The sequence below is a fragment of the Silurus meridionalis genome, chromosome 19 (genome assembly GCF_014805685.1).
Source record: "Silurus meridionalis isolate SWU-2019-XX chromosome 19, ASM1480568v1, whole genome shotgun sequence".
NCBI lineage: Eukaryota > Metazoa > Chordata > Actinopteri > Siluriformes > Siluridae > Silurus > Silurus meridionalis.
In genome coordinates, this window is record NC_060902.1 from 7,685,541 (window position 1) to 7,705,564 (window position 20,024).

Sequence of the window (20,024 nt, forward strand, 5' to 3'; positions counted from 1 at the left end):
CTGTGAGCAGCAGTATAGTTTCATGCCGAGGAAGAGCACCACAGATGTATTATTTGCTTTGAGAATGTTGATGGAGAAAAATAGAGGAGTTTAGAAAGAGTTGCATTGTGTGCTTGTCGATTTGAAGAAAGCGTACAACAGGATGCCGAGAGAGGAGCTGTGGTATGGTATGAGGAAGTCAGGTGTGTCAGAAAAGTATGTGAGGATGGTGTAGGACATGTCTGAAGAAAGTGTGACAGCAGCGAAGTGTGGAGTAGGAACAACAGATTGGTTTAAAGTGGAGGTTGGATTGCATCAAGGATCAGCTCTGAGCCCTTTCCTGTTTGCAGTGGTGATGGACAGGTTGATGGACGAGGCCAGACAGGAGTCTCCATGGACTATGATGTTTGCGGATGATATTGTGATTTGTGGTGAGAGTAGGAAGCAGGTTGAGAAAAGCCTGGAGAGGTGGAGGTACGTGCTGGAGAGAAGGGGAATGAAAGTCAGTAGTAGTAAGACAGAGTACATGTGTGTGAATGAGAGGGAGGGCAGTGGAGTGGTGCAGTTGCAGTTGCAAGGAGAAGAGGTGATGAAGGTGGAGGAGTTCAGGTACCTGGGGTCAACAGTGTAAAGTAATGGAGAGTGTGATAGAGAAGTGAAGAAAAGAGTGCAGGCAGGGTGGAGTGGGTGGAGAAGATTGATAGCAGGATTTGTGATTTGTGATAGTGGGGTATCTGCAAGTTTATAGGACTGTGGTGAGACCTGTGATGTTGTATGTATTAGAGACAGTGGTATTGACTAAGAGACAGGAGGCGGAGCTGGAGGTAGCAGAGCTGAAGATGTTGAGATTTTCATTTGGAGTGACGAGGATGGACAGGATTAGAAACGAGTTTATTAGAGGGACTGCACATGTAGGACATTTTGGGGACAAGGTGTTTGGACAAGTGCAGAGGAGGGACATACTGGTAAAAGAATGCTGAGGATGAAGGCAGGTTGAAAAGAGGAAGACATGCAGGTAGTTAATTTGAAAGAGGCAGATGTAGAGGAAAGGGTGATGATCCGCTGATCCACTGTGGCAGCCCCTAAAGGGAGCAGCCGAAAAAAGAAGATGTATAGGTCAGGGTATTATGATAACAGATGATCTGCTGTGGTGACCCCTAATGGAGCAGCTGAAAGAAGAAGAAGAAAAAACTAATGCACCAATAGAGGTTACTCAGATGTATTGCATCATAGAACTGCATCAGAAAGCCTATTTTTGCTGTTCATGCAAATATTTTTTTTATATTATTTTTAATACATTTTGGTTTGGATATGCATACAGTACACAAATGAAGGACATTCATGTATTAAATAGTTGAATTAAAAATTATAAATAATTTCATATCACCAAAATATAATAGGACTAACAACACATATGTCAATCTCAGTAATGAGGATTAGTTATGTGTTTATTCTTTCAGAGAAATGCAAAAAAAGAAAAGATGCTGCTACTGATCCCTTTGTGACTAGGTACTTTGATCAAAGATGGCGCCGCACATGGCTGCCTCGGTGTGGCGCTCTCTAGTTCAATAAAAAAAAAAATATGTGCAATACCACTTTTTACTAATCTAAAACTGTTCTTCTCTGTGAAATAATACTTTTTATTCTTTTATTTATTTATTTATTTATTTTATGTGCAACTGGGAGATTTTGTCACTAAAACAAATTCCTTATGAGTGCAAACATACGTGGCAATAAAGCATTTTCTGTTTATGATTCTGATTGTAAATGCCAGGCCTAAAAGAGTAAAGTGATTATTTGGAAAAGCTAATCTATAAGCACAGTAAAGCATATCGAATTGATGATTTTAATCCACAATAATTGAACAGATCGAATGTAGGAGTAAAGAAATCATGCACCATGTTGCATCATGTTCCTTCGGGGAAGAAATGATAAGAAAAAAAGATCACAGTTTAACTATCACTTTATTAGCTGTCACTTTTTAGTGTGTTCCTCTGCGTTACACCCCTGCATCACCTGCACACCCTGTGGAGCCACTTTATTACCTGTAGATTTGTGATCTATTTCAGAGGAACATAGAGGAACCATATATTAATTGTATGTTGAATCATTACTGAACTTTCCATGGTGCTTTGGGTGAAGACGCAGCCGTTACCTGGATGTTCTGCACGCTGAGCTTAAACAACATGTCCTTCATGAGCTCCCTGAGCACCTGAATCCCTTTCCAGAGCATCACACTCCCTAATGAGCGCTCAACTATCCCTGCAAGCTAGAGAAGTTTAATCATAAGAAAACAATAATAAGGCAGAGGAGGCTGTACTCCAGTGCACAGGTCATTAAGGCTTCAGCAAAGCTGGAGAATAACTGCAGAATAAAGCCAACAAGGCAACAAGCCAAAGTGTATCAGTGTTAAGTGTCAGTGTTGCAACGAATATTGAAAACTGACATAAATATTTTCTTTCTTTAGAAACAGTTTGTAAAGATATATCTTTTTTGCTCACCAGAATGTTCAGTTCTGACCCTGATCAAGTCCACATGCCAAAAATAGCCAACCAACAACAACCCTGTAACTATCACACTGCTATAGGAGGCTAGAGTAAAATGTACACATACTATAGAAAAAAGATGAGCTACTAATGTATTGGTCTGAAAAATAGATGCATAAGTTATCTCACAACAGTACTCACTGTTGTGAGATAACTTATGCATCTATTTTTCAGACTAATCAAATTTTAGCCCTCACATTTCAGAACCTATTTTAGTAGATCTTCTCAAGGGACAATACTATAGAAATGAACATACCAGAACGAAGCATCTTCTAAAGCTGGACAACCTGTCCAAGAACATGAATTACTGGAACTATGTCCTGTGGGCTGATGAGACTTAGATAAACATGTTTGGTTAAGCATGGTGGTGGTAGCATCATGGTCTGGGGCTGCATCAGTGCTGCTGGGAAACATGGATTCCAACATGTACTGTAACATTCGGAAGCAGAATATGATGGTCTGAACGGCAGTTTTCCAACATAGTGTACAGCTGATAAAATGTATGTTGAATTTTAACTTCTATTGCAATCATTGCTGAAATATTTTGCACTTCCTTAGTAGCTTATTCTTTAGATGTACTGTACTGTGCAAGTCTAAGGCACAAGACTATTGCCGTTGCCTTAATTGTTTATTTAATTTCCTTACTTGCAAATAGTAATTTTCCAAAAGAGAAATATGTACATATACCGTACACTCACTGCCCCTTTATTGAGTGCATACGTACCTGTACACCAGCACATTCACACAACTATCTAATCAGCCAATCATTTGGCAGCAGCACATTGCATAAAATCATGTAGATACAGGTCAAGAGCTTCATTCAGATAATACTTCAGAATAGGGATAAATTATGATCTCTGTGACTTTACTCCTGGCATTGTATATTGATACCAGATGGACTAATATAAATATTTCACCTACCTTAAAACACACCCTGCTTACACAAAATGGTACAGAAATCCTGTGTGCATGAGGTCTGCAGGTTAAAGACAGATATCAGTTGAAGAAAGAGACAATGATAGCCTCAGTTGTGATCTTCTGCTATTGTCCGTCATTCACCAAAATGTTTGATATTTTGTGAATGCCGAGACGCTTACTGAGTGATTATATCACTTATTATATCCTTTCTGGTCATTTTCCTCTGACATCGCCTATCAGCAAAGCGTTTCCACCCACAGACCTGTCTCTAATGCAATCTCGTTATATGAAAATCCCAGGAGTTTTGTAAATACACTAACCAGTGCATCTGTCACCAACAATCATGCCATGGTCAGTCACAGAGATCACATTTTTCTTTTTCATTCTGTAGTTTGATATGAAAATGAAATGAAGCTTTTCTGCATGATTTTTTGCTGTAACATAATCGGCTGATTACCACCACACAATTACTGCAACACAATTGGCTGATTGGTGTTTTAGATAAGGTGGACAGTGAGTGCAGTGATGTTAATTAAAAGTAGCAAAAGCGATGGTTACTACATGAACTGTATCAGATACATTGGTGCGAAAACTACAGAATTGAAGGCAATGTTGTATACCATATCCTGTTCATATTTATTTATTTATTCATTTGTGTATGCATTTTTATTTTGTCATTTTTGTGAAAATGAGAAAAAAAAAAAAGTTTAACATGTGAATAGTGAGTTGGTGTGTCTTTGGTGTGGATTTTTTTTAAAGTACTGTGTGTGTGTATATATATATATTTTTTTTGTACGTATATGTATATATATATTATTATGTGTGTGTATATATACACACACACACACACACACACATGTATACACACCATATATATATAGGCACATAGCCTTTATAGATTTTGGATTTAACTACACAAAAGCACACCAACTCACTGATTATCCAAAAAAAACCCTATTTCTTATTTGAGCTTGCCTTTATTTTCACCTATAATAAACAAAATGAAAAATAAACAAGTAAATAAATAAATATGACCAAGATAATTATGGTATTTCAATAACTTTATTCATAACCTACTCTCGCACCCATGTCATGTTGTGGAGGCAAAAGCAGAATATGGACGTGAAGATTTATTTCCTAAACCTATTACTTATTTTCCTAAAGGGTGTTACCAAAGTCAGGTAGTCATATAAGATACCTGCGGCACAGTCAGATTTCCAATTCTTCCCAAAGGTGTTTGATAGGGTTGAGGTCAGAGCTTTATAGCAGGCTGCTCTAGATCTTCCACTCCAAATATGGGACATGTTTGGAGGTCCTAATTCAAGTGAAAGAAAAACGGCACCCAAAGACGTCCAACTTTGTGAAACAGTTTAGAAAAGAACTGCATATGGCTGGAAAAGTCTGATGTCCCAAAACTTATATAACTGTCTATATAATGTATGCCACAAGTATAAGGTATAATATATAATCATACATTCTATGAAGTAACTGTTGTGTCATATTTTCTGACTGTGCTGATGGAGTGCAAAATGAAGGCTTGTATGGCGTTCATCATGAGCGGGTGTTATTTAAGTGAGACGTTTCAGGTTTGTCTTCCCAGAATGCATTAATTATTTCTTTCGATACCTAGTACTCATTTTCTAGAGAGGCTCTTGGCACACACAGCTGATGACTATGTCATCCATGTCCCACAGGGAGTCAGAGAGTGTGATGTGTGCTATGTGTGTGTGTGTGTGTGTGTGTGTGTGTGTGTGTGTGTGTGTGTGTGTGTGTGGCACACTGCCTTTTTGATAGTATTTGCACTTGAGTTGGCTGCCTAAACACTTTCAACACCACAGGCCAATGTGGAGGCGTGTTAGTTAACCCAAACACCTCAGCAAGCAAAATCCACTCGGATAAGATCCCTCTATTGTTTTCTAGCGTTTTATGTAACTGCTTATCATTATTAATGCAGTGCTGTCTGGGCTTTGTATGATTTTACCATGCACGGTATGCAATGGAAAAAGGTTAAACTCAGTTTACGTTTAAATGTAATAGTTTGATTACATAACTGAATAAAGTTGTTCGACAGAAATGCATAGAGATTGTTTGGCATTAATGTATTAAAAACGTTTGTCCATTAGTGTTAGCTACGTCTAATCTAAGCAAACTTTAGACACAATGATCTGTGAGAATCACCATGTAGAAAAAATCTATAATCTATAATTGTTCATGTATATGATGAGCTAACAAAAATAATGCATCTAATAAAGTGGGCAGTAAGTTACTTTTTTTAATTTTTTAATTTTTACACTACCGAGTATCACTGCTTTGCTTAAAATGATTCGCCATCTAAATAATGATACAAAACAATAGATGAGCAACTCTATATAATGGTTTAAAAAAGAACTAATTAAAATCAGCCAACAAATATCTCAATATTTGAAGTCTATCCGTTGCTATTCTATGTCAAATTTACAGTTTGTTGCTTATCTGTATTTGTTTTTGTTATTACCCCTATGTATTGTTATTTAAAAAACACTATTTTTGAAAAAGTATTTATTTTATTGCACTTAGTATTACTATGATGGTTATCTTTGTGCCATGGCCCACAATATATTTTGGTTACAGAGCTGTTTACAAACAGTTGAAATATTGACTCAGTATGGACCTAGGGACTTCCTAAAGAGCACACCCATCGAGAAAAGCGGAGGAGGCCCAGTGTTTCCTGAGTTGCGGATATCCTTGAGTAAGGAGAAAACTTCTATCCATGGACACACCAGCGCTAGGATTCTTCAGCGACTGGAGCAAAAAATATCTGTACAGACCCTGTGTGAAAACAGTCAATAACCCAAGCCTAAAAGACATACGAAGGTGGTCAGCGGTGGTAGACCCACGCTCTTTCCCGAAAGGCAGCTAAGTAACCTTCAGTGAAGAATCGAACATGGAATAATAGCTAATGACCGACACATAGGAAAACTGGTCTTCTCAAATGAGAAGGGGTGTCAGTTCTGCGGAGCTTTAGAAACAGTTTTCCATGTTTTCATCGAATGTCCACGCTTGCGTGTGGTTCTAAACTGAGGTCTACACTTCACTGGTAGCTTCAATCAAACATTGCTTGTTTATGGTCCAAAACTCTCAGTAAAGAACAAAGTAGAGGGGAGGGGAGGGCTCGATCCTGTCCTGATGATAACGATAATGATATGATATGATAATGATAGAATATGCCTTCTACAGTCTTACAAACAATGTGAATGTTTTTATGATGTATGTGTTGACAACTAAACTGAACTTTTGAATTTCCATTTTCTAAGTTCCCTGGTGGTCTAGTGGTTAGGCTGCAGTGCTCTCACTGCTGTGGCCCAGGTTCGATCCCCGGTCAGGGAACCAACCCCAGCCATTAGGGTTGCACAAGCCTTAGTGCCGGTCCCAAGCCCGGATAAATGGGGAGGGTTGTGTTAGGAAGGGCATCCAGTGTAAAAACATGTGCAAAATCAAACATGCGGATGGTCCGCTGTGGCAACCCCTAATGGGAGAAGCTGAAAGAAAGTTTTATATATATATATATATATATATATATATCGTAAACAAAAAAACGCTTTTTATAGTCCTCTTCTGCTATAATTGAAACAAGAAAAGACATTTAAAAATCTCTCTCTCTCTCTCTCTCTCTCCTCCCTCCCTCTCTCTCTCTCCCTCCCTCTCTCTCTCTCTCTGCCTTATTTTCATGGTTGAATACCTCTGATGGGGACCGGATATAAACTAGAAATTTTCACAGAGATAATTCCTCTAAAGTTGATTCCACTGTTTACAAAGCAATGGCTAGTAGATATCTGGGGAAAAGCTTTCTTTATTCACGCTTGTTGAGAAATAAACAGCTGTGATAGAGGCATACTAAATAAAATTTTTAAGTATTTTACAGTAATTATGTTCATGATTGCCAATGTGTCAAGCATGACAAAGAAATCTAAAATGTTACTAGTTCTAGTAATCCACAAGACTGCTTTTTCAGCTGGATTAGATTAGAGTTTGAGCGAAATTCTCCAGATCATGAACACCCAGGGAGAGATTTGAAGAAAGCTGATCTATAATGATGGTCCAGGTGTACAACTGAAATGTGAGAACAGATTTAATGCAAAAATAAAAATAAAAGTCTTCTGTTGGGTGTTTTACAAAAAGCTAAGAGTATCCTTAGCCGAGATAAAGAAGTTTTTGCAAACAGTTGTATAACCAAAATGTGTGGTGGCATAAAGATGGCTTTCATGGTTGAAACATTTGAAATAGAAAACACCACAACAGGTGGTTTTTCACTGCCAATATGTAAAATAATTGCTCATAAAAATGATTGGTCAACTAACCTGTATTAGACTTTGATGGAGTGATATTACAACTTGTTTGAAAATATCAACAGTAAGGATGGACACATTATTTATTGTGGTATTTTAGGTTTAATTCCATTGACCACAATGTTGCAACTACTAGAGTGCAACTGTTTGGTTCTAACACACAACTGCTTATCTTTTTACTCTCTCTTTGGTTCTTTCCTTCGTGGCTCAAAAGCAGAATGGAAAGAAAAAAAAGAATGATGTGGAAGTGTAGAAAAAAGAAACATAAAAAAAAAGAAAAATAACTTGAAGGCATTCTAATCCAGTTATTGTTTTTCTCCCCCTCATGATTTTCTACAAACAATTCAGTAGCATGGATAATAATTTATAACCGGAGGCCTATTTACCACACACTGTAGATTCCTTCCAAAGGCACAGAATTAACTGCTTTCATTCAAAAGAACTATTTGAAATGAAATATTAAACACCCGTGTTTGTGACACAGACAACTTGCTGAGCACATTTTTTTGCCACAATGAAGCAGGTTAGCATGACCATATTAAACTTAGGTTATTAAAGCTTAATATGGGATATTTACGTTCAAACAGGGTTATGTTCATCTTGTTTACAAAGTAAAGCAATATAAGTTTCTTTCTCTGGTTACATATGGAAATTTGGAAATCAAAGCTAGTATACATATAATTCCAAGATCTCAATAGCTATAATGAAATACAGAAGTGGAGGCATCTTGATATGGGGCTAATTCTCTACTAAAAGTACTGGGGCATCATATGTCAGGGAAGGATACAGAAATTTAGTGATGTACTGTGACATATTAATCTTATTGGTCGAGAGACTAAATCTGGGGAGTAGATTCCCTAGTTTTCAACAAGACAATGGCCCCAAACACACAGTCAATATTACTCTAGAAGGCCTTGCATGGCCTAGCCAAACTCCCAACCTGAATTCCATTGAAAATCTATAGAGGTTTTTGAAATTGAATGTCCACCTGTGGGACCGTTATAGCCCTAAAGATTTGAACAATTTTCTCAGAGGAATCAACCCAGAAATGACGCACAATGCTGCAGAAAGCTAATTACATCTTATTTACCGAACCCTAGACCTCTCAAAGCTGCAACAGAAACAACAAATTTTGCAAAATAAAATACCAATGTTTCTTCTTATCAATTTTATTTATCATTTTATATAGATGTTTATTGTAATGAATGCGTTCTTTACAGAAGAGTTGGACGATATATTCCTGGGCTGGTGGCCAATTTTTTACAGATTGCACATTCCATAAGTAAAAGCAGTGTGTAATGAGTGAATTAGCAGAGCAATAGCACAGCTGTACATAAAACATTGCTATTCACACAACGTATTGTGAGACAGAGTTCAAAAAAGAACAAATTGGTGGCGCTTGTCTCACTTCCACATCTCTGACCGGGACAGCAATTCTTTGTGATGTATCCAGGGTAATGTCAGCATACCACCATTAAAAAGGAACCACATTCAAAAGGAATAATATAAAGCTTTCTGAAAAGGATGTGAGATCTAACACGGCCTGTATTCGGAAAATATAAAACCACAGCAGCACTGCAGTATTAAATACCCACCCTGACTTGCCTCTTTCCACCAAAACTGTTTTATCATGAGCTCTGCGGGATCAATATTCATGGTCAAGCCACTATAGCCAAACCCTTGGTCACTTGTGCCAATGTCAAAAGTCAGTTTTAATAGTGCCAGCATCTTGGGCTGTGGAGAATTGAAGCACGCATTGTTCTATGATGAGTCGGCCTTCAAAGTCTTTCCACATCTGAGAGAGTTATGTTGTGGGGAAGCCCTAAAGAAGCTTACCACCTGAACTGCACAGCATGAGGGTGGCTCAGTGATGGTTTGGGGTCCAATAGCATGGCACTCCTTAAGCCTACTGCTAGATGGGTACATCACTGCCAAGTACTATTGAACCATTCTGAAGGACCATCTGCAGCCAATGATTTTTCTCCCAAATTTGCACCTAAATTTTATCCTTTATATAATCCTGTGTATTAAGATGATAATACACTAATACACACCGTAAGACCAGAGACTTCTGAGAGTGATAAGAGACATTTCTCATAGCACACTGTGGCATTTTAGAGGAACAAACCACGAAATATTTTCTTTCACCAGCATTATATTGTGTCCTGGCCACTGTTCTGAAAGAGGAATCACTCGAAATTCCTCTAGCCATGGTGTGGGACTTGTAACTTTTATACCCCAGTTGGATTGATGTTTATTGGCCTCAGAATGAGGCCCACTACCATGCTAATAAATTATTGTGGTCTAAAGCCCAATTTTTCAGTTTCATTGTCCAACCCTGTATATTTGTGTTCATAATTTGAAGTTCAAGTAGATATACTGTATGTAATGGAAGTGAATTGTATCCGAAGCAAAAGTGTCTGTAACTTATTCCTCTTACTGTATATTTGCAAATGTTCATCTTATAAAGTATACTTTCTTTCGGCTTCTTCCATTAGGGGTTGCCACAGCGGATCATCCACATGTTTGATTTGGCACGTTTTTACGCTGGATGCCCTTCCTAACACAACCCTTCCCATTGATCCGGGCTTGAGACCGGCACGAAGGCTTGTGCAACCCTAATGGCTGGGGTTGGTTCCCTCAGCGGTGAGAGCGCTGCATCCTAACCACTAGACCACCAGGGAACCTTTCATCTTATAATGTAAGAAGTGTAAATTCTCAAATTTTATGATTTATTTTATTTTTTTTCCCACAATATGTTTACTTCCTATTTCATGTTTTTATATATTTAGGTGAGATTTGGCTGATACTGTATGGTAATATAGGCAATAAACACTTCAAGTCTCTCAATAAGTCATCATATTGGTAATAAACATATTGATTATTTATGTCGAATAACACGTATATGTGCTTATCATCCCATTCCAGATTTATTTCCTCTGGGCAGACTAGATTTTAAAACATGGCTGTAAGAGAATTGTGATCGTTCAGCCACAAGAGCATCACTGATGTCAGGGGGAGGTGGTAGCTCAGTGGTTAAGGCATTGGACTTTGGATCAGAAGGTTACAAGTTCAAATCCCACCACCACCAAGCTGCCACTGTTGGGCCCTTGAGCAAGCCCCTTAACAAGTAAGGCTCAGTTGTAAGTCGCTCTGGATAAGGGCGTATGCCAAGTGTCGTAAATGTAATGTCAGGCACTGACATTGGATGGGGTCCTCTGGGGTGCAGTGAGAGTTCTTATTCACCCCAAAGACCTTCATTGGGGTTGAGGTCAGGGCTTTGTGCAACCATGTCTTCATGGAGCCTGCTTTTGTGCAGCAAAGCATAATCATGCTGGGACATGATTGGGCTAAGGCTTTATTGCAACTTCCTTTGGGAAAGGCATGCATGCGTGTGTTATAGTCAGTTGTTCACAACCAAATGTAAAAAAGAAAGGTCCAATTTGGGCACAGTGGCTTAGTGCTTAAAATCCTGCCTCTGTAGACTTTGCATGTTTTCCTTGGGCTTTAAGAGTTTCCTCCTACAGTCTAAAGAGATTAAAGGTGACGAGGCGAATCAGCACTTCCAAATTGTCTGTAGTGTGTGATTGCATCCAGTGATAGGCTAGAACCTGATAAAAAGTGTCCCCTGGGATAGGCGCTAGGCTTCCTGTGACCCTGTGTAGGATAAGCGCAATAGAAAATAGATGGATAAACGTTTCAAGAACAAATAGATTATGTTTGGCTTGTTTTGGGAAAAATGGCTAGTGAACACCTGAAATTTCAAGTCTAAAATATTTTTATAGTGTGTTAGATTCTCGATCTGGAAATGCATTTTCATTTTCTTGTATTTAAGGTTATATTTTGCACTTGCAATTTGTTCTTTGTTTTTAATCTTATCATATAGGAAAGGAGTCAATTGATCAGTTGAGGGCTTTATGTATGTTCTTATGTAATGATGCAAAACTAATTAAACACCCAACCACTCCTATGTGTTAATGCAGCTGATGCATTGGTTTGGTGGTCAGATACGACCAACACGAGAACATTTGCCTACATTTAAATAAAATCTGTTGGCGGTTTAGTGACATCTTTTGGGAATATTGCATGTATTTTAAAGTCCACTATGTACGAGGACCCTAATTTCCTCTGCCAGGAGGTTAATACTGAATGGATAGATATTCCAACAAAATATTAAACTTAATTCTACTTCGAAATCAACACCAAAATGGATGCTGAGTCTGTCCATATGTGTAAATTGAATAATATATGTGCACTCAAAATGGTCTACATGAAGGAGTGGCCCGAATTCCCTCGATACAAGTGCCTCTGACTTTGTTGCTGAACATTTTTGGAGGCTTCATATGGTTTAGCAAAAAATGCATTTTTTTTTATTTTGCACCATGTTTATGAAAAGCAGCAAAGATTTTGGAGAAGAGTGTATACTCAAAGAATCTTCAAAGCCAAAGATTCATAAAGATGTCAGACATTTTAATGCGCACGGACAATAAGATCAGAGAGACGGCTCAGTTCTAATCGCCGTCGTCCCTTCTTTCTCTCAATAACGGCTTAATTACATCTGAAGCCAGAACAGTGGAAGTGTGATGAGATGAGTGTGTGTGTGTGTGTGTGTGTGTGTGTGTGTGTGAGACAGATGGCTGCATTGCTGCACTCTGCCCTGCTCCAACAACTTCAGAGGGAGCTTGTGTATGTGTGTGTGTGTGTGTGTGTGTGTAGGAAGCAGATGGCCAAAGGTGTGTTTAATATTCACACAGGGAAAGGCCGAGTCATCGCTACACACGGATGTTCACACAGAGCGACAAGGTTTAGTGTACACACACACACCCTCAAAAAAGATTTATCAGGTGTTGAATAGTGTCTGAGAGGATAGATGTACCCACACACACACACACACACACACACACACACACACACACTTGTTTGATGGTGTGATTTCCAGTGTAATTTTGAAGAGCATATTAACAGAATGGGTATTTTTAAAATAAATAAAAACAAGAATCCAAAAAGATGCCGCAACCCTGACGACCCAGGAACAGTTTTTTTTTTTTTTTTTTTGCAGCTCTGTAACAGCGCCCCCACCTGTAAAACAGTACAAACTGCTCAGTAACACTAATGCTGCATCACTATGAGGGATGAAAGGAATAAATATGCACTCAGACTTAAGACAGACTCATGCTTAAGTGATGCATAATTAAAATCCATGATATGAGGATGCTCATTAATATTCACTTGCAGATGGAAGAAGACAGACTTCTACAAGCATAAAAACTCGACACATGAAAAAAGAATGTAATAACACACCAAATGAAATCAATGTTTTATAAATACAATTATGCTTAACACCGGCGATATATTAGTGATATTAATATTAGCATATAATACCAAACAAGTCTGTCAATTCAATAATATATTGAGCGTATGTAAATGATACACCCACACACTATTTGTTTTGTAAAAGAAAGGTTTTAGTGGAGCTACAGGTAAATATGCAAAAATATCTATTTTTATAGTGGTGCTGTAGGACTGAATTTAGAATCTCTGCTTCAGGATTGTGTGTATATTCAGAAGGTAGCTGCAGTGCAATTCAGTAATAAATGTACAGGGACAGTGCAATAGTACACAAAGTTCCCAGAACAACAGGGATTGTTTTAGACGAAAGTTCGCCATCGCTCGTGCGATGAGTGCAGTAAGACATGTCTTGCTTTCCGAAACCAACTCTGAGCACCACTCGATATTTCTCCAAGCCTTTCTCATTATACAGTATATTTAAGACCAAGGGATGTATGTATGTAAAATATATATAAATAAAGTGATGCTACCTGACATCTGAAGATTTTTCTTTCAATAAGACTCAGTCTGGAAGGGTCTGCTCATGTTTTGTCTGGAAGACGGAAAGTGTTTAACTGAGCCTAATAATTTTTTCTCTACATAGGATTGCCCATAGCTAACCCCGACATCATACAATGTGGTGAATATTTAGAATAATTATAATATTTAAATATATAATTAGAATATTTATGTGTCATTAAATAGCTTTGTTGAAAACTGCATGATATCACTTGCTTAGAAAGCTCTGGATAAACAACGAACCTGTCTGAATAGCAATAACATGTCAGCTATACCCTTTAAATCCTATACATACCCACACCACTACTTCCTCACTGTATAAACAGTTAATGGTCATAAATATAGGATTCAACCACTTAAATTGAGTATAGATCCTTACTGGCACTCTTTCCTCTTTTGACTAGTGCAGAAGACTCGGATGAGATACATCTACTTTGAAGTTTAGACATCGAGAATAATCGCAGACGTCTCTTTTCAAGTGTCTAGACACGTTTCTCAGTGACTGTTTTTAAACAAGTCGTGATGTGGGCAGAGAGAATGACATTTAAAAGTCTCTAGATACTTTTCCTTCTGATCTGACCCAGCTAGACCTGTAGTCTAGACTCTGGCCTGATGAGAAGCCTTCAGCTAAATCATTTGCACAAATCCATGTGATCTGCCACCAGAGCTTCTGCTACAGAAGCTGTACTTGCTTAGAAACACTTGAGCATGTAGTAAGAAAACAGGCATATTATTTTTTCATTTTGATTAATCGACTCTGCTACAGTATTTAACCAAGAAATCGGTTCAGAAATACTTCACTGGCTCTTCATCAAGACTGTGGTTCACCATCTGACAACCCTAGAGCACATCATTGGAGACGCAACTATTTCAGCTAATAATGTAGACAATGGCTTAAACACAATTCTTACAACAAGGTTCCGGTAAGATAATATTGAGAAATAATTTGTCTAGTGGTTCATAAAATCGTGAGAGAAATTGCTTGCATCCATCATTCCATTAAGACCTATCAAACTAAAACCTGGTTTCCTCCACTAGGAAGAAAAGAATGGGATAGATGGGTCTCTTAAAAAGGTAAGAACTTCAAACATACTTAATATTTCTTTTCTTTTCGAAAGATAATCAATTTTGTAAAACAATGGAACATTTGTCATTTTCCCTCATCCAAAGCTTTCACACAGAATCCGCATCATTACAGTAAACACTCACTCTTCTGGCTCTTAACTGTTTCTTGTAGAATTTATTTTCTAATTATAAAGATTATTTTATAATTATAATCTTTTACCATATTGTACCTCAGTCAAATAATTTCCCAAATAATTTCTCTGTGGTGTCACCCAGATGAATCTGGTTCCTCTCAAGGATTCTTCGTAATATTATATCAGAGAGCTTTCCCTTGCCCTGGTCATCACCGTGCTGCTCATTAGGGATAAGTTTAATGGGACAAAAATTTAAGAATTTTAAATTGATGCTTTATTTCTGTAAAGCTGCTTTGTGACAGACCATTGTTCTTTATCTACACCAATACCTGATGAGCTGGTATGAGTGAAACTGCCGATCTCCTGGGATTTTCACACAAAAAAAGGCATCCTGTGTGCAGATGGTCTGCAGATTGATACACCTTGATGAAGAGTGATCTCAGAGGATAAATATAGAATACCATGGCTATAAGAACTTGAACAATTAGTATTTACAATTGTAAAAAGCATCTAAAATTTTGCAACACAATAAAACCTTGAATTTAGAACTACAGCATTAGAAGTGCAAATCAGGTTCCACTCTGCTCAGCTAACTACAGGAATCTGAGGCTTTCAAAAGCATATATTCAGAGGAAACAAAAATCACCTTCAACTGTCCGGTTCAAGTTTGTCTGAACCTGTAATAGTCTCAGACTTTTGTTCCTGGCTGACAAGAGTGAAACCCTTCTGTGTTCTTTTGTTGTAGTAGCCCATCCATCCCACGCTTTGATGTTTGGTGCATGCCGAGATGCTTTTCTCCCATCACGGTTTTAGAGTGATTATTTGAGCGACTATATCCTTCCTGGCAGCTAGAATCAATCTGACATTTTTCCACTGACCCCTTTCTATCGAAGCGTTTACACCACCAGGACTACTCAATCAATGTTTTCTATAGTTTGCACCATACTGTTTCAAGACTGTTGTGAGCTAAAATCCCAGAAGATTAGCGGTTCCCAAAATACTCAAACCACTACTTCTGGTACCAACATGCATGCTACAATCAAAAGTCACAATGATCATATTTTTTTCTTGACTCTGATGTTTGACCTGAACATTCACCTGTATCTTCATGCATTCTTGACATTGCCCATCTGCTACCTGATTGGCCGACTGGATGACTGCATTAAGGAATGTGCAGGGGTAGAGGTGTTCCTAATGAAGTGCACTGCCCCTATAATCTTATTTTTAAAAGAAGTATACAGCAAATTGTAAAAAATTATTGATGACAGATTATTATAGGATGTCCTAATGAATGTTATGTGCAGTACAAGAAGCTTTCTGTGCATTTTCATACAAATTAATTAGACACTTCAAACAAATGTCCTATATTTCTAATTCATTCATTTCAGAAAACACAATCGGGTAAATGCCATTTTTATTGGTATTAGAATCCATTCAGTAAACAATGTACGAGGGGACTTTTTTTTCTTCTTCATTTACTAAATGCACCAAAATCCTGTAATTATATGGTTGAGTAAGATGTTCAGGGGTAACAGAATAAGAAGATTGTTGTTAACAATTATGACACAGCTATGCCTCTGCGGTTGTGGGAAGAGCTTGTACGTACAAAGTCTTCGTGTTCAGGTTCTTCAGAGATGTCTCAGTGAATTCTGAAATAAAAAAAATAAAAAATACAAATAAATATACTATGTTAAATTTCGAATCTTCTTTAAAAAACAAAACAAAACAAAACAAAGATCAGGCTTTTAGAGCCTAGCATGTGTGTATTAGTTTTGATTATCCAGCACATTTTCACTCCATCGTTCAGACACGCAGCATTGTACACGCCATTGGATTCAAATTGATATATGCTTTAAAATCGATTTCTAAGACATGTATAGATGTATAGATGAATTCACGTATAGATATACTTTCAATATGCGGCTTGACGTAAATAAAAAACAAATAATTCCCCTAAAGCAAGTAGCTTTCATATGAAAGCGGTGTGTCGCTCAGTTATTTTAGGAACTTTATAAAAAGCTTCTTAGTAGTTCCTTCTCATGAAGCTGATTGAAACAATGCCAAGTGAGTGTGTGTGAGGCATTTTAAAGGATGTTTCCAAACTCAATCTTTTCTTGGTTGCTGCACGATCTCATTTATGTTTTTCATACTGTTAATGCTGTCGTAGTTATTCGTAAGTGCAAAGTAAAATAAAGAGGACATCTTATGTGCAGGTGTGTTCAACATTATGCATGTTGCATGACTTATTATATTGAACTTACTAGAAATAAATTCTAAAAAACTAGAAATTATCGCTTTAGGCTACAGGTTGAAAATATATAATACTGTATATAAAAATATAAATAAAGGAATCTGTGCGTCATATTACACAGATCATCAGATGCTTAAACATGGAACATTTGTAGAAGTGGGTGTTTTTTATTCTTTTGCTGGAAGGAGCAAGTGGTCGTGTACGCAGCTTGCGGGAAATAGAAAAGCTGTGATGATTACCACAGCGCCACCGGTAAACCAGTTTGGGTGTCAAGGGAGACGTTTACAGTCACTTATTCATACATCTTCATTGACTGCTTTATCCAGGTCGGAGTAGCCGTTGCTTACTTTTGTTAGTGCGTATAACGAATGTGTATGAGGAAAGCTGATTGCAGAAGTGGGTGAGTTTGGAGAGCTCAGGGAGAAAGAAGGAGCTGGATTTAAAAAAAAAAAAAAAAAAAGGAAAAAAAAAAAAAGGAAAAGAAAAAGTTGAGTCAATGATACAATTCACCTTAACTTTCCATTAACACTGTAGCACTTGGCTACGCTTCCTCAAGTCTAAAATATAACCAATGCAGTTTTACCTCTCAATTTTTTGAATTTTTGCACACAATAACAGTCTCACAGTGTCAGAAAACAAATCAAGTAGGATGTGTGGAGAAATAATTTTTTGATTAGAGAAATGGTCATTGCTTTTTTTTTAATTTTCTTTTTCTTTTAAGATGCTAAGTCTAAACATTAGCATCTTCAGTTAGAAAATAAGAAGTAAGACGAGTGTATTCCCGTTTTGCTCAGGCAAAGACTCGTGCTTAACTCTGTGGCAGCCTGAACAGCTGAACGAAAGAAAAAGCTTCAGGGATGTGACCCACTTTCAGTGAGCCGCCAATAAAATAAACACATACTTCATCATTATCGGGCTTAAGACAGAATGCTGACTATCAAAGCTCTGTAATAGGTGTTTGTATTTCTTTCATTTTGGATAAGAAGAGATAGGAACTTAAAATTGCTGTGGAATATCAGAGGTAAATATCAGAGGAAAAGAGCAATCATGCAATAAAATATATAATTTTGACAACTTAAATAAAAATAAAAAATATACACATTTTAAATGTACTAATTTAAACACTTGTGCAACAGAAAATGAACAAAACCACCTAAAAGTTCGAAAAAAGAGCAAAGAAGGCTAGAAAAAACGCTAAGCATAAGATAAACAAACATGATACCTATTAGTCAGCCCAAGTAATTAGGAGGCATCATAAAACTCCTCATAGAAACACAAAGATTCCCAGGAGACACACTGTAATTCACTGGATTATAGAGAAAATCCCTCACAATACTTGGAAAGTAGAAGCCATTAAGCATGTCAGCCCTCGTGTGTCCCGTTAATCACCAGCACATACTGAGCATGGCAGAGTCACTCACTGCTTTCCTTCATGTCTTATTAAGAATCTTTCTTTTTTTGGTTATGAGAAGTAAAAATAATAATAAAAATGACAAACAAGTTACACATTATTGTCCCCGTTATGTGACGCAACAATACATTTTAGTTACTTAAAATGTAAAAGTTTACATTAAATAACTCAACTTAAGAAGTGTTAAGAAGATGATAATTAACCCCCAGTACATGAAATATGTGTTGCTATCTAACAGATCATTTCAGACTAAATTCATATTTTGAATTTGTGAACTGTGAATAAATATATATTAGGCATGTAATACAGTAAAACCCTATTGTACGAGCAACTAACAATACGAGCAAACGGAGATACGAGCGACCTTACTTGAAAATTTTTACCCTATTTTACTAGCAAATTTCGAAGGCACGAGCAAACCCATGCTGCCGGTTGTACGTTTTCGTCTGAGGGAAGCATCAGTCGCATAGTTGATGACGTATTTTGGGAATAGGCTGCCGCAGCATTTTTTTTGGTATTACAGCGTGTGTGCAAGACCGAGGAATATGTCCTTATTATTTTCTGATGCTCATTTCTAAGTTTCTTTGACTAACCATTAACACTGTTGCCAAGAAAAATAAAAAAGTTTTGGAAACCTGTCTGTGCTTATATGATTTCTGTTGCAACTGGAGTTAGCGAGCTCTCCCATTAAGCGTGGTGAGCGTAGTGTGTGTCTTACACTCGCAATCAACCACTACCACATGGGTAAGTGTTAAACTCTGTTTACATTACGGTCATTTGCGGTGTATTTGTTTGTTAAAATAGGCTACAAATACTTTTTAAGTGCAGAAATAAGCGATGGAATGAGATCTCGGAACGGATTAAATCACTTTCACATTCATTCTTATGAGGAAAATTTGTTCGAACGTACGAGCAAATGGACCTACGAGAAATTTTTAAGAATGGATTATGCTCGTCCAACGGGGTTTTACTGCATTACGTACCTCAGTTTTTAGTTCAATTCACGGTTCAGTTCAATTTCAGCACAGTTAATTTATTTTAAAATGCATGCTTGGTTAAATAATATATAAATTAATATTTCATAATGTTGGATATTTTATAAAAAATAAAATATAAAAATACAATAAAATATATCAAAGTAATGCAATACACTTATTATATTGATAACATTTTGTGATTGATTAACCTGGCACAAATTAAATTGATTAAATAAAATTCAATATTGGAAACATTTTATTTAAACAGTTGTGTATGTGTGTGTGTGTGTGTGTGTGTGTGTGTGTGTGTGTGTGTAAGTGTGTTTTTACATTTAATATAAAATTTTCCAAGGATATGATCCACTTAACTGTTCTACTTATTTTGGCATACTTTAACAAATGTCTTCATTCCGTACATCCTTCATTCATTCACTCCCGATTTGCGGAATTGTAAGGATTTTCTTCTTTTGAGATCATAGAAATAAAAACTGGATATACTTTGGAGTAGTTAATGTGCAGTATTTATAGCAGTACAGATTTAGTGTCTGCTATATAATAAGCAGACCTTCAG

General features: G+C 37.2%; 1 protein-coding gene across 4 annotated transcripts in view; it reads right to left on the reverse strand.

The window, feature by feature from the left end:
- Positions 1–16,211: 16,211 nt before the first annotated feature.
- Positions 16,212–20,024, reverse strand: part of iars1 (isoleucyl-tRNA synthetase 1) — an 85,919-nt gene continuing 82,106 nt past the window's right edge. For all 4 annotated transcript variants that reach the window (XM_046875179.1, XM_046875180.1, XM_046875178.1 and 1 more), the window contains one exon: positions 16,212–16,463. In XM_046875179.1, coding sequence (XP_046731135.1) covers positions 16,384–16,463 — 80 coding nt within the window. In that variant the 3' untranslated portion in view covers positions 16,212–16,383. The remainder of the gene's footprint in view (positions 16,464–20,024) is intronic.